The sequence below is a fragment of the Balaenoptera borealis genome (genome assembly GCF_965194805.1).
Source record: "Balaenoptera borealis genome assembly, chromosome: 10".
NCBI lineage: Eukaryota > Metazoa > Chordata > Mammalia > Artiodactyla > Balaenopteridae > Balaenoptera > Balaenoptera borealis.
The window spans coordinates 53,957,967-53,974,037 of NC_138874.1; the positions used below are offsets into that span (position 1 = coordinate 53,957,967).

Genomic DNA, 16,071 nt, shown 5'->3' on the forward strand with positions numbered 1-16,071 from the left:
CAATAGTGATGGGAAGGTAAACTGGTATAACCATTCTGGTAAACAGGGTGACATTAACCTACAAAACTCAAATTAAGTATACTCTTTGACCCAGAAATTCCATTCTAGGTATATACTTTAGAAATATTAAAGTTTATGTATATTATATAATAAATGTTCAAAGCAACATTATTTGTATTTGCCAAAAACTGGAAATACCCAAGTGCCCATGACTGAGAAAATAATTATATATGCATATAATTGAGTAAAACACATCAATAAGACCTAATGATGGAGAACCATAGCTACACACATATGGATAATCATACAGCATGATGTTAAAAAAAAAAAAAAAGTCACCAAAGGCTACCTACAGTGTAATTCTATGTACTTGAATTAATGTTGGAAAACTTAACTATATTGTATAAAGATACATACTAGCTGGAAAACTAAGCTAAGTGGTCAAAACTGAGTTACTGAAGCAAAGGATATTTTGCCTCTGGGGAGTCCACCAAAATTTAATCCATCAAAGGTGAAGCTCAGTTACAAAGCTCTGACTCCTATTTACTCCCAAGAACTGGGAATCAGGAGATCAGGAGTCCAATTCAACTTTCACCACTAACTAATCTTATGTCTTAAGTAATTAATTGGTCAATTTCTTCATTCTTTAAAGAAAAAAAAGGTGGAAAAGCAAAAGAAAAAAAGACAATCTGTAGTTTCCCTTCAAGTGTGATTGTTACATATAATAAATTATATTTATTTAATGTTATATACAGTATTACATTTACCTTATTAATATCTTGCCTCAGATAAATTTGTTTCAAATAGAGAAAGGTAAAATAATCAGTATAAAAGAAGGTTCTCCTCTTACTATGATTCCTTAGCAGCAAATCAGGCATGTAGAAGATAATGTTTTTTATTTTAGATTACTAGATTCCTGAACAATTCATTTTAAAAATCTCCACTTTCAACTGGAACTACCATGTTACAGTAATTTGCAAAAATGACGAACACAAAGGGAAAGAGGAGAGGCACCGCTATATCTTATCGAGGCATTCCAGAAAACATGAAGTTCCTCCTTTAGCCACAACACGTGCAAATCTACAAGAAACTATGTGATACTGTAAACATCAAGGAAATGACACTGTTCAAAAAGGAATGCCCCACAAATGTTACCAAGGTAAAACTGGAAGAGTCTACAATGTTACCCTGCATGCTACTGGCACTGTTGTAAACAAACAAGTTAAGGGCAAGATTCTTCTTGCCAAGAGAATTAATGAACATATCAAGCATATTCAGCAGCCTAAGAGCCATGATAGCTTCCTGAAACATATGAAGAAAAATGATCAGAAAAAAAAAAAAAAAAGTACCCCAATGTTCACTGCAGCACTATTCACAATAGCTAGGACATGGAAGCAACCTATATGTCCACTGACAGATAAATGGATAAAGAAGATGTGGTATATATAGACAGTGGAATATTACTCTGCCATAAAAAGGAACAAAACTGGGTCATTTGTAGAGACGTGGATGGACCTAAAGTCTGGCATACAGAGTGAAGTCAGAAAAACAAATATCGTATATTAACACATATATGTGGACTCTAGAAAAATGGTACAGATTATCCTATTTGCAGGGCAGGAATAGAGACGCAGATGTAGAGAACAGGAGGGTGGAATGAATTAGGAGATTAGGATTGACATATATACACTACCATGTGTAAAATAGATAGCTAGTGGGAACCTGCGGTATAGCACAGGGAGCTCAGCTCAGTGTGTGATGACCTAGATGGGTGGGATGGGGGGTGGGGTGGGAGGGAGGTCCAAGAGGGAGGGGATATATGTATACATATAGCTGATTCACTTTGTTGTACAGCAGAAACTAACAACATTGTAAAGCAATTATACTCCAATTAAAAAAAAACAGAAAGAAAGAAAAAAAAAAAAAAAGGAAGCCAAATAGAAAGGCACTCAGGTTCAAATGAAGTGCCAGCCTGTTCCACCAGAGAAGCACACTTTGTGAGAACCAATGGAAAGGGGCCTAAGCTGCTAGAAGCCATTCCCTATGAATTCATGGCATAATAGATTAAAAAAAAAAAGACCCCTGGACTGTTAAAAAAAAAAAAAATCCTAAATAATTGGGTTATAGATCAAAATACTCTTTTCTAAAACTGCTTACCTTCCACAAGCAATCTGAGTGACAATGCTTCCCATAAGTTCAAAAACTTTCCTTGGGTTTATTTCATGACTGGTAGAGTTATGACCCAACTGACCATACCCTCCAGCTCCAAAAGTAAACACTCCACCTTCCTAAAAAAAAAAACAAAACAACCCTTTGTCATTAGAAAGCCTGATAAAATAATCTTCAGGAAAATAAGTTAATCTTTAATATGGAGTCAAATTTTCTCTTGTATTGTCTTCGCAATTTAACAGATGATAAGATAGTCAAGATACCTTGACTTTTCAAGGTAAAATGTCTTAAATCTAAGAGTTCCAGGCTGATATGGCTAATTATTTTCACATATTTTAAAAGTATTTAATTATGTTCTCATCATTATAAAGTCATCATTAAAGAGATACTAATAATTATTTTTTGCATTGCCTTTTACTATCGTTATAGTCTTGTTGAATCCCAAGTACACACCTATAAAATTTCACAAAACCTAAAAATGGTATCATTTTCAGTTTCCAAAGTAGCTCTGCAAAAAAAGAGTATATGTAACCAGAGAGTGCACTAATATAGCTATTCTTAGCATACAGTTACTAAAATATAAATGGTCTTTAAAATATTTATCATAAAAATGCATAACAGGATTAAAGGTTATGTTTTTAAAAAGTAATTCATGATGACATTTTAACACAAGCACAGTTAGTACTTTTCAATTCAATTGCTTTTCTTCATAGTTGCAGCTATGTATACAAATTTATGCTACTAAATGATGAAAGCAGGATATAAGTATTTATACAGATTGCTATGTAAGGAAATTGATTTTTCTGTTTAAAATTTTTTTATCATGGGAAATGTAAACAAATGCACAAAAGACATACATACATATATATATTTATCTATATATGAATGATCACATAACATCACTCAGTTTCAACTGGCAAAACTTAGATAATCCTGTTTCATTGATGCCCCTCCCACTTCCCTTTTTTGGGGGTACTTTAAAGCAAAAAAAGTACTGGAATACTTTAAAGTACACTGTGGTCAACAAATCATTTCACATATAAATGCATATGTATCTTCAATGGCATATACCTCTAACAGATAAAAATATATGATACAATACTATTATCACACAAAAAGTATTAATTTCCTTTTTTTGGACAGAAATAGCAAGTGTTAATTTTTATTTCTTATGTTTTTTCCAGTTTTATTGATATCATTGACTTGACATAAAATTGTATATATTTAAAGGGCACAGCATGACTTGACATATACTCTGTGAAATTATTACCAGTCAAGTTAATTAACACATCCATCACCTCATATAATCCTTCTTGTGTGTGTGTGTGAGAAAGCTTCAGATCTACTCTTAGCAGATTTCAAGCATAGAATACTGTATCGTTAATTACAGTCACCATGCTGTACATTAGATCCTCAGAATTTAATAATCTTGTAACAGAAGTTTGTACCCTTTGACCACATATCCCCATTTCCCTCACCCCCTACCCCCTGGCAACCACCATTCTACTCTTTGTTTCTATGAATTTGACTTTCTATCCCCACCCTTTTTTTTTTTTTTTTAACAATGCCACATATAAGTGATACCATTTAGTGTGTCTTTGCCTGGCTTATTTCACTTACCATAATGCCCTTGAGGTTCATATATGTTGTTACAAATGAAAGGATTTCCCCTTTTTATGGCTGAATAATATTCCAGTGTGTGCGCATATGCACACAAACATGTACACATCACATTTCCTTTATCCACTCATTTGGCAATGGACACTTAGGTTGTTTAAATATCTTGGCTATTGTGAATAATGCTTCAAAAAACATGAGAATGTATTTATCTCTCTGAGATCCTGTTTTCATTTCCTTCAGAAATACATCCAAAAGTGGAACTGCTGGGTCCTACAGTAGTTCTATTTTAACGTTTTTGAGGAAGCTTCATATTGTTTTCCCTAATGGCCGCACCAATTTATATTCCCACCAGCAGTATACAGGGCTCCCCTTTTCTCTATATACTTGTCCTTTTTTTTTTTTTAATTATAGGGATCCTAACAGTGAGGTGATATCTCACTGTGGTCTTGATCTGCATTTTCCTGATGATTGTGATATTGACATTGAGCACCCTTTTCATGTACCTTTTGGTCATTTGTATATCTCCTCTGGAAAAATGTTTATTCTGGCCCTTCGCCCATTTCAAAATTAGATTGTTTTTCAGCCATGAGTTACATGAGTTCCTTATATATTTTAGATATTAACCCCTAATCAGATATATGATTTACAAATATTTTCTCTCATTCCACAGGATGACTTTTCATTTTGTTGACTGTTTTCTTTGCTGTGCAGAAGCTTTGTTTATTTTTGCTTTTGTTACCTGTGTGCTTTTGGTGTCACATCCAAAAAATGCCTACCAATACTAATGTCAAGGAACTTTCCCCCCATGTTTTCTCCTAAGAGTTTTACAGTTTCAGGTCTTAAATTTAAGTCTTTATTCCATTTGAGCTACATTTTGTGAGTGGTGTGAATTAGGAGTCCAGTTTTTGCATATGGATATCCATATTTCCCAGCATCAATTATTGAAGAGACTATCCTTTTCCACTGTGTGCTCTTGGCACTGTATCAATGAATAGTTGCATTTATTTCTGGGCTATCTATTCTGTTTGACTGATATATGTGTCTGCTTTTATGCCAGTATCATACTGCTTTGATTACTACAGCTTTGTAATATAGTTTAAAATCAGAAACCGTTATGCCTTCACTTCATTGTTCTTTCTCAAGACTGCTTTGGCTATTCTGAGTCTTTTGTGGTTCTATATGAATTTTAAGATTGCTCTATTTCTGTGAAAAATGCCATTGGAATCTGGATAGGGATTGCATTGAATCTGTAGCTCACTTTGAGCAGTATGGATATTTTAACAATATTACTTCTTCCAATCCAAGAACATGAGATATCTTTCCATTTATTTCTGTCTTCTTCAATTTCTTTCACTGATGTCTCATATAGTTTTCAGTGTACAGGTCTTTCATCTGCTTGGCTCACCTTTATTACTAAGCATTACGCTTTTTTTTTTTAATTATTTATTTATTTATTTTTGGCTGTGTTGGGTCTTCGTTTCTGTGCCAGGGCTTTCTCTAGTTGCGGCAAGCGGGGGCCACTCTTCATCGCGGTGCGCGGGCCTCTCACTATCGCGGCCTCTCTTGTTGCGGAGCACAGGCTCCAGACGCGCAGGCTCAGCAACTGTGGCTCATGGGCCTAGTTGCTCCGCGGCATGTGGGATCTTCCCAGACCAGGGCTCGAGCCCGTGTCCCCTGCATTAGCAGGCAGATTCTCAACAACTGCGCCACCAGGGAAGCCCTACGTTTCTGATACTATTGTAAATGCGGCTACTGCTTAATTTCTCTTTCAGATAGTTTGTTTTCAGTGTATAAAAATGCAACTGATTCTTTAAAAAATATTTACTTGCTTATTTGTTTGCATCAGGTCTTAGTTGTGGCACGCAGGATCTTCATTGTCATGTGTGGGATCTTTGTGGCAGCATGTGGGATCTTTAGTTGTGGCATGCAAGCTTCTTAGTTGCAGCATGTGGGATCTAGTTCCCTGACTAGGGATCAAACCCGGGCCCCCTGCATTGGGAGCATGGAGTCTTAGCCAATGGACCACAAAGGAAGTCCCGCAACTGATTTTTTTTTTTTTTTTTAGTTTTTAGTTTATTTTTTATTTATTTTTGGCTGTGTTGGGTCTTCGTTGCTGTGTGCGGGCTTTCTCTAGTTGAGGCGAGTGGGGGCTACTCTTCATTGCAGTGCGCGGGCTTCTCACTCAGTGGTTTCTCTTGTTGCAGAGTACAGGCTCTAGGTGTGTGGGCTTCAGTAGTTGCGGTACGTAGGCTCAGTAGTTGTGGCTCATGGGCTTTAGCGCACAGGCGCAGTAGTTGTGGCACACAGGCTTAGTTGCTCTGTGGCACGTGGATCTTCCCAGACCAGGGCTCGAACCTGTGTCCCCTGCATTGGCAGGCAGATTCTCAACCACTGAGCCACCAGGGAAGCACCCCCCGCAACTGATTTTTATATGTTAATTTGTATCCTACAACTTCACTGTATTTATTGGTTCTAACAGATTTTTTGAGGAGTCTTTAGGGTTTGCTATATAAAATATCAAGACATCTGCAAAGAGACAGTTTTAGTTTTTCCTTTCTAATTTGGATGCCTTTAATTTCTTTCTCTTGACTAACTGCTGTGGCTAGGACTCCCAGTACTATCTTGAATAGCAGTGGTGAGAGTGGGCATCCTGTCTTGTTCCTGATCTTAAAGGAAAAGCTTTCAAATTTTCACCATTAAGTATTATGTTAGTGGTGGGTTTGTCATAGACGGCCTTTATCATGTTGAGGCATGTTCCCTCCATATTCACTTTGTTGACAGTTTTTATCATAAAAAGATGCTCAATTTTGTCAAATGCTTTTCCTGTATCTACTGAGATGATAATACGATTTGTACCCTTCATTCTGTTAATGTGGTGTATAACACTGATTTGTAAATGTTGAACCATCCTTGCATCCCAGGGATAAATCCCACTTGATCACTGGCTAATCATTTAAATGTACTGTTGAATTTAGTTTGCTAGTATTGAGTAGTTCTGCATCTACATTCATCAAGGATGTTGGCTTGTAACTTACTCTCCTTGCAGTGTCTTTCTGTGTCTTTGGTATCAGGATGGTGCCGGCCTTATAAAATAAGTTTGGAAGTGTTCCCTCCTCTTCTGTTTTTCAGAGGAGTTTGAGATGGACTGGTGTTAATTATTTTTTAAATAGTAGAATTCACCATCCAGTGAATGAGCTTCTCTTTGTTGGGAGATTTTTGAAGACATCCAGTCCTGGGCTTTTCTTTGTTGGGAGACTTTTGACTACTGATTCAATCTCTTTACTCATCAGAGGCGTGTTCAGATTTTGTTTCTTTATGATTCAGTTTTGGCAGTTTGTATGTTTCTGGAATGTACCCATTTCATCTAGGTTATCTGATAAATTTGTTGGTATATAATTATTGATAGTAGTCTCTTATGAACCTTTGTATTTCTGCATTATCAGTTGTAATGTCTCCTCCCCGTTTGATTTTATTTGAGTCTTTTCTTCTTAGTCTAGCTAAAGATTTGTCCATTAAAAAAAATCTTTTCAGAAAAACAGCTCTTAGGTGTGTTATTCTTCTCTGATGTTTTTCTAATCTCTATTTCATTTATTTCTGCTCTGGTCTTTGTAATTCCCTTTCTTCTGCTAACTTTGGACTTAGTACGATGTTTTTCCTAGTTCCTTGAGGTATAAAGTTAAGCTGTTTATTTGCAATCTTTTTTCTTAATGTAGGTGTTTATTGCTATAAACTTCCCTATTAGAGCTGCTTGTGTTGCTTCCAAAAGTTTTGTCATGTTGTGTTTCCATTTTCATTTCTCAAGATATTTTTAAATTTCCCTTTTATTTCTTCTATGACCCAATGATTATTCAGAAGTGTACTTTTTAATTTCCAAATATTTGTGAATTTTCTGGCTTTCCTCCTGTTAATGATTCCTAGTTTCATACGACTATGGTTGGAAAACATACGTGATATTATTTCAATTGTCTTATATTTGTTAAGACGTGTTTTTGACCTAGCATGATCTCTCCTGCAGAATGTTCCACTGTTTGCTTGAGAAGAATGTATATCCTGCTACTCTTGGATACAATGTTCTGTATATGTCTGTTAGGTCCATTTGATATAAAGTGTACTTCAAGTCAAATATTCCTTATTGGTTTTCTGTCAGGATGATCCAGCCTCTGTTGAAAGTGGGGTACTTAAGTCCCCTACTGTTATTGTGTTGCTGTCTACTTCTGCCTTCAGATCTGTTAATACTTGTTAATATTTGCTGTGTTGGGAACATATATAGGTGTAATTGTTATATGTTCTTGAGGAATTGACCCCTTTAATATTTCTTTAATATTATTTAATATAGAGGTCATATTTAAATTTTCTTGATTAGTATTTTATTACACCATGTCAGAAAGCATATGTCTGATTGGTAAAGTTAAAAATAAGTAAGTGGGACAGTGTGTTTCAGCCTAATCTATCCCCATTAAGCTTAATGTTGATCTTTGCCTAGATCCATTATTTCATTAGGGAATATAAAATGGAGATTTTCTAATCTTATTATTTCTTCTAAATTTATTAGTCGAAATTCTTCTATAGAGAAGTTAACTCATCAACTATTGCGTTATTATAAAATACAATTTGCAATTAAGAGGTAGAAGAAATGCTTCTTTCTCATTTACAGATTTTTAGAAAAATAAGTTGTTGCCCTAGCAACCTCCAAAGATAAGCAATGAAGTTTGCTTTGTGTTGATCTGGGTAAGAAGACGATCATTATGAAGTCACAGATTTTTATATATTTGATATCTTTCCATTTATTGTAGACATTATTTATTTTTGTTAACCACTGAAAGCTCCTTCAAGTTGTCCTTGTGACATGCTCTTAGTAGTCTTTGCTTTTTTGTAACACAAAATACTCAAGGCTAGTTTCATACTTTTTTTTTTGGTCCCAGATATGAGATCAGACTCTTCTCTAAGAAGCCCTGGTTCTTTTTAGTATAGAGTCTACAACAATCAAAGGATGTTCATTGCTTCCAGATTACAAATGTTTAGTTATTTCTAGAACCTTTTGGTGGTCATAGCAAAAAAAAAAAAAACAAAAACAAAAACAAAAAACCACCACACACCAAAAAACAAAACAAAAACAAAACAAAACAAACTTATTTTAGAAGGAGAAAAATAATAATTCACACTGATACTTGTGATTCAAAGCAAAGATTACAGGGTTTTAATTTAATTGCTACCATTTTATATCTCTTTTCTCTTAAGCTGAAAATCATAGTTTCTAATGAGAGTAATACAAATACTTAATTGCTTTATCCTATTCTATATACAATATACTGAAAATAAACGCTGCCAATTTTACTACTAACAATAAGACTACAGAATGCAGTTTAAGACCTCTTTGCGAATTCGGTTTATCTTTAGGCTATTTCCCACCAGTGATGCACAACAAAATACTGTACTTTAAAATACCCTAAAAGAATTCTTCTTTCTGTATTTGTGCCACTTGTAATTTTGAAGAATTCTTTTAACATATAAGCTTTTTAATTATGTGTAACAGTTTCTAGGTTCCAAAGTTAAACCTATAAGGCAAGGCTCATTTGGTCTACCTATTAATTCTTTTCACATATAAATAACATGTACCTTCTTCTTTTTCCTTAACAATAATATATCCTGACAATCGTTCCACAACATAATATAGAGATCTTCCTCATTCTGTTTTACAGGGCATGGTACCCCACGCAGTGGAGTTACCACAGTTTATTCAATTAGACTGCTACTGATGGGAATCTGGATTTCTTCTCTTCTTTTGTTATTAAAATACTGCCACCGTAAATGGCCTTGTGTATACATAACTTAGTATCTTTGGAACAGATTCTTAAAATTACTAAGGGATTGATAAGTCAAAAGGTATATGTATATGTGATTTGCATAAAGAATTTGTAAAAGAACTTGAAAAAAATTGACATCATTATGGTAGTGTCCTCATATCCATTAACATGCATGTCTTTCCATTTATTCTGATTTTAAAAATCTGTTTTAAAAGTTTTCCTAATGTTTGTTTTGCACAAGGAAACTGCTTTGTAAAGCAATACTAATCTATTTGCAAGAAGCTCTTCCAGAAAAGCAAAAGACATTGATATAGAACTATATTCTAACTTTAAACAAGGAAAAATAAAATATTTTACTTTTGAAATATTTAAAACTATCTGATTTTGTTAAAAATAATATACACCAAGAATTCCAGTGAACAAGTATCACCAGCTACTGTTCTGAGAGAGAAATACAGCAGATTAATAGAATTAGCATTTTTAAAAAACTCAATAGATATAAAGAGAAATCTTTAGAAATCTTGGGAAAATAAGATGAGTGGCTATCTGAAAGGCTGAATTTGAAAAGCATTAACATGTGAATCTTTCTACCACAAAGTTAGTCCTATGGAATGATATTATACAAAGTATTTTTTACTATTATCTTCAACACAGCCTTATTTCTCCTAAATACCAATGATAGAATGACTAAAATTTATAACTTGCCAGCAGTGATTACATCTGCAATTTGAATGACAAAAAAAAAAATCAACGAAATATGGTAATAAGATCAGTAGGGATAGCGAAACTTCCTTACTCAAAAGCAAATAATATAAAATTTAAAAAAATTAACTTTCGTAACTGGTCATTGTAATATTTTTTAAAGTACCTTTAGTACACTATATTTGATAAGGACTGAGAATAATTCTTCTTCTAAAATTCCCAATGTGGGAGTAAGTGTGTAGAAATTTTATAAATCTGATTAGAAGTTAATTTTTTCTTGCCAATTTTATCTACTATGCAGGATATAAAGATAAAGAAGCAAAAACATTAATTTCTAATTTAGCCAATGATAACTTGCCAGTTCCTTTACGTTAACATGACTATAATAAATAATACTGCTGGTAAAGGTTAGTTTAATGTTTTTATTTTCATTTTACTTCTAATTGCTAGAGAACTATACAGTATTGATACTGAACTGGTACATACCCAACAAAGTGAGAGGTCAGAGTTAAAGCCATTAACAAGATTGTGATGAAAGCCCATTATAACTGCTTGAATAATACTTGGCCTATGGATAATAGAGGGATTCAGTCTCTATTACTTGTTATAAGGCACATGGGAGGTAAATTAAAATTAGGCAGAGTTAAGCAATATAAATGGGATTGATACACAAAGCACAGCAAGCCTGACAAACTAAAAAGGAATTATTTCATTCACAGTATTATTAAAGCAGTATTTCACATGAAGTTGAAAAATTCAACAATATATATCATCATCACACAAACAGTAGATCACAATTCACATTTCATAACATGAAACAGTTGAAATCTAATGTAAATAGTTTTTGAGAACAGATAATAACCTAAGTCCCTTTTTTAAGATAAATTATTTTTTAGACATCAATAACACTCAAGTTTCAAAGTAAATATCATGAAAATATTCACTAATTATGAAATAACTACCATAACTATTAATAAAAAAGTTTTATAGGAGTACAATACCTTGGTTAGTGCAGCAGTATGATCTTCTCCACAACAAATATAAACTATTTTCTGAGTTCTTAGTGACTTTAGTAAATTAGGAACATACCTATCTGAAAATTCCAACAAGAGACATTAACGAACAGTATTTTTAAAATTAAAAGCTTCTAAAATGCGTTTCCTCTACAGCTTCCCGAACTGTGGAAGATGGTGATAACTAAACAATTTTAACAATTCAATGATTTTGTGGTACAAGCCTACTAAGTTGGGGTCCCACGCCTTTCTATTCATGCTACTGTGATAAAGGAGAGCTCTAAAAAGAGTAACAAGTGCTAAACTGCCTAAACGCCAATCTGCACAGGACTCTTCAATCAAGAAATTTCAAAGCTATCTGACTGCTTCTAATAGACGCATATCATTCTTTATATTCACCTCATGATAATTAAGCTCATAGGATCCTACTTTAAAAAGCCTGAAAATTATACTTTCTGCTATTTTATAGCAGAAAAGAGATATAATGTCCTAATCTGACATATTTTTCTCATGCAAAACAAAATATTTTAAAATTCTTTCTGAGAGTATTATTTATCATTAGCAGTTGTTACTAGATCAACAACTCACTTTTGTCTCTAAGTCATTATAATTATGTTGAACTTTATTAGTATTTGTATTTCAAATACTGGCATTCAACCCAATGTAGCTATGAAAAATCAGTTTCCAAGATCCCAAAACTTGCTTTAAGTAGTTATAATTTTTTAAAATTCAAAAAGTTTATTTTCAAGACTCTAGCATCACTGGTAACAGTAATTAATTAAATGACTCAGATTTAAATATTTCCTTGAAATACTCAAATAGATGAACACTTCATGTTACTTTTCAGGATAATTTTATAATTTTTTTCCACTGATGGTGGCTGATAATGTGATTACCAATTTGAAGTAATGTTTTTCTCAACTTTCTTTTAGTGAACATCCAACACTGAAGATTTTTGTCCAGATATACTTTCTATATTTTATTCTAGAATAAAATAATATTTTTGGCCTTCCCACAATCTCCTAAAAATATTATTATCAAATGGAATTTTAAAATTAACCTCTCATCCCCACCTCAACACCAGGGAAGATTTGGGTACACTTCTCTCTGACACTAAGAATCACTGATATATCTCAAAACATCATCTCTTTTTAAATATATATTTATAAATAATGCAAACCTACCATTTTCATCATTAAGACCTAGTTGACCAAATTTGTTGCGTCCCCATCCAAAGATAGCTCCAGAAAGGGTGAGTACAAAACTATGGGCTCCTCCTGCTGCAACTTGCATGAAAGGGATTCCAAGTAAAGACTTAATCAGTTGTGGTGAAGCTTGCTTTTTACAGTCAATGCCTAAACCCAACTGGCCATATTTATTCTGTCCCCAACAGAAGACTTCACTTGCTGTAAAACAAAAATCATAAATTACTATTTTTCTCACACACAAAAAATTTCACTTGAAAATCATCAGTTATTTTGGGATATTCTTCCTCTCATTTGATGAAAATACATATTCCTCCTTATTAAATTTATTTCTTATATGGAAACAATACTACCTTGAATAATCCATGTTAATACAGTTTTAGTTTGACTTACTTTACTGATGAATGGGTAAGTCACATAACTGGGGATAATCTCATTTCCTGTTGTTCCTCAAGAAAGGACCATCTCTTTTTAGTATTCCTCAGGTCTCATTTTTATTCTATGACTTCTCCCAGGAGGTACTCATTCAAGCTCAAGGTTTCAGTTATCAATTATATGCTATCACATTCAAAATTTATCACTAGCCCAGATCTCTCTTCTGAGCAATAAACCCATGTATCCAATTGTTTACCTGACAGCTGTACTTCAATATTTGAAAGGTACTTCCAGCTCAACATGCCCTAAACTCAACTCATGACCCCCATCCTACCTCCCATACCTGGACCTCTTCCTAGTGTTCCTCATTCTCAGTAGATAACACCTTAACTGATTCAGCAGCACAAACCATAAACACAGGAGTCATCCTTAATACTCCTCTCCTCTCTTACCTTATATACAGATTTTTAACAATCTATCATCAAGTTATATACAGTTTTCTTTCTAAAGAAAAATATGGCAAATAGATCCACTCCTCACCATTTCACCTGGTTCTTGTAATAGTTCTCTTGTCACATTTGCTCACCCATTGCTACATTTTTTGCAACTTTAAACATCTTTTTACTTATTTTTATTAAATAAATGGCACTAAGCTAATAATTGACACACTAATATCTGATTTTTAAAAATTCATACCATAAAATAGTACACACTTATTAAAAGTAAGTCTCCCTTCAAAACTAGATCCCTGGTTCCTCTCCCAAGAGACAAGCACTCTTACTAACTGCTGATATGTACTTCCAGAAATACTCTATGGACATACCAGCAGACATTTGTATATATACAAAGAGATATAAAAATGTAGATCTGATATATGACAGACACCATTAATAATGGTCTGGATAAGTTTCAAATTAACTGTTCTGTAAATTTATGTCTGTGTGTTTATTTCATAATAAATCTCAAATGAGTTGACTTTTTTAAAAAATGTAGATTTGAAATGCTGCTCACCTGAAAAAACCAGAAATCAGTGCCTTCTCACTGCTCTTGAGATAAACACTTTTAACAAGGCTTATAAGGTTCTGTAAAATCTACCTATGTTTCTGAGCTCATTTCATACCAGCCTCTTCCCTCACTTACTATACTCTAGCCATACTCAACTTCCTTTATATTCTCCAATGACCATTTCTCACACACTTGCTGTCTCACACACTCTGCCTAAACCTTCCCCTCACCCTTGTCTAGTTTACTTCTATTGTCTCCCAGCAGGAAGCCTTCCTTGATCTGCCAGATTAAGTTCAGTCCCCCTGTTATATGATCTAAATATCCCAAACTTTTTTTTTTCATAGTATGTAACTATATTGTTATTTGTGTGACTGTACCATAAGGGCTGGTAGTGCACTGCTTACCACTGTTTACTGTACACCCTAACGTGCCTAGTTTGTACTGAGTGATCAAAAAAAAAAAAATTTTTTTTTTCCATTATATGAGTAAGATACTGCTAAAACATGAAGCTGAATAAGGGAAAAGAACACCTGTAAGATACCTCAAGATAGAAAAACTGTCCTCATCGGTAAAACCTTTGGGTTTAAATTTATCTTGGATTTACCTACCAAAGTATCAAAAAAGGAGCTGGCAAAGTAACAACAAAGAATACAGGGATGCCAGCCCCCACCCCCTACTTTATTCCTTTGATGGAATAAATCCAAATTCCTTAATATGGCATGTAAGGCCCTTTGTAACAGATATGTTTTTACTTTAGTCTCAAGTGAAGTATGAAAATGTCTCCCATGCTCTCAAAATACCCACGTAAAACTATATTCCGATACTCAAATACACAAAATATTTCCCAGATTCTATGCCTTTACTAGTACTATTACCTTAGCCAATCCTCAACATTTTCCGTAGCTGCTTCACAACCTCTCCAATTCTGAAGAAATTGTAATCATCTTTCAAGACTTGCATCAAATATCAATCCCTTCTTTATTGTTACCAATTCTACTGATTGAAACTAATTAAACTTTTTTCCTTATGCCCATCGTATTTTACTTTTCCTTTGACCAAAAGTAGTATATATTTTTTCTGCCTCATTATTTGCATATCTGCCTCTTCTAATAGATGGTATGTTCCCTAAAACTTTCTCTTAACTTATCGTATTTCCCTATAGTTCTAGTCTACTGTTTCATTCATAGTAGGCCTCACTAGGCATTTAATAAATTAAAAATAATAATAATGAAGCCACTGGAACTTATTTTTTTAAATGATAAAAAACAAATATATGGCAGGTTCTTCACTAATCCACGTTATAATCCTTAGCTGGCATAGGAAGAAGTCAAATAAACAAAGGTTATAGGATACTTAGACTTCTCTGTTCCTATTCATAAAAAGTTTATCTGTGAGTGCAAATGAACTTGGGCAAGTTATAAACTTCCCCAGCTATAAAGGAATAATGTTCAGCAGGCTAAAGAACAATTAGACACAAAAAATCAATTTCATGTCTATATGCTAGTAATAAACGATTTGAAAATGACACCAGAGTAACAAAAAATATGAAATATCTAGGGAAAAATCTAATAAAATGTGTATAAGACTTCTCCACAGAAAACAACAAAATACTCTTGAGAAAAATTAAAAAGAGATTAAAATAAATGGAGGGATATCATGCTCAAGAATTGAAAGACTCAATATTACAAAGATTTTCCTCAAACTGATTTACAGAGGCAATGCAATCCCAATCAAAATCCCAACAGCTTAAGTATCTGTGAAAACTGACTAGCTAATTCTAAAATGTATATAGATATGAAAAGGATCAAGAAGAACCAAGACAATCTTTAATAAGAACGAAGTTGGGAGGAATTTCGGCTCAATTAAAGTATCAAGTAATAAAACTGAAAAGGGGAAAGAAAATAAAAGCAATGCTTACCTTTAGAAAGTGCAAGTGAATGATAGTAACCACAAGCAACCTGTACTATCTGGATATCCGACAAACTTTTAATATTTCTAGAAAATAAGAAGAGAGATCAGGATCAGTTAATTCCATTTAATAAATGGATCCTGAATGCTATTTATTTATGTGATTTATTGACCACCTACTATGTGCAAGTAGTTTCCTTACCAGCAGTTCCTTACTAGCATGACCTAGCAGTTCATGATATTTTTTCTCATACAGGCCCAATTTACCAA

The 16,071-nt window shown here is 33.7% G+C and overlaps 1 protein-coding gene across 9 annotated transcripts in view; it reads right to left on the minus strand.

Annotated features, from left to right (window-relative positions):
- The window catches only part of HERC4 (HECT and RLD domain containing E3 ubiquitin protein ligase 4), a 130,454-nt gene that overhangs the window by 81,363 nt on the left and 33,020 nt on the right, over nucleotides 1-16,071 (minus strand). For all 9 annotated transcript variants that reach the window (XM_082408608.1, XM_082408604.1, XM_082408602.1 and 6 more), the window contains 4 exons: nucleotides 15,812-15,888; nucleotides 12,493-12,714; nucleotides 11,297-11,388; nucleotides 2,158-2,288 (listed from right to left, as the gene is read on the minus strand). In XM_082408608.1, coding sequence (XP_082264734.1) covers nucleotides 2,158-2,288; nucleotides 11,297-11,388; nucleotides 12,493-12,714; nucleotides 15,812-15,888 — 522 coding nt within the window. The remainder of the gene's footprint in view (nucleotides 1-2,157; nucleotides 2,289-11,296; nucleotides 11,389-12,492; nucleotides 12,715-15,811; nucleotides 15,889-16,071) is intronic.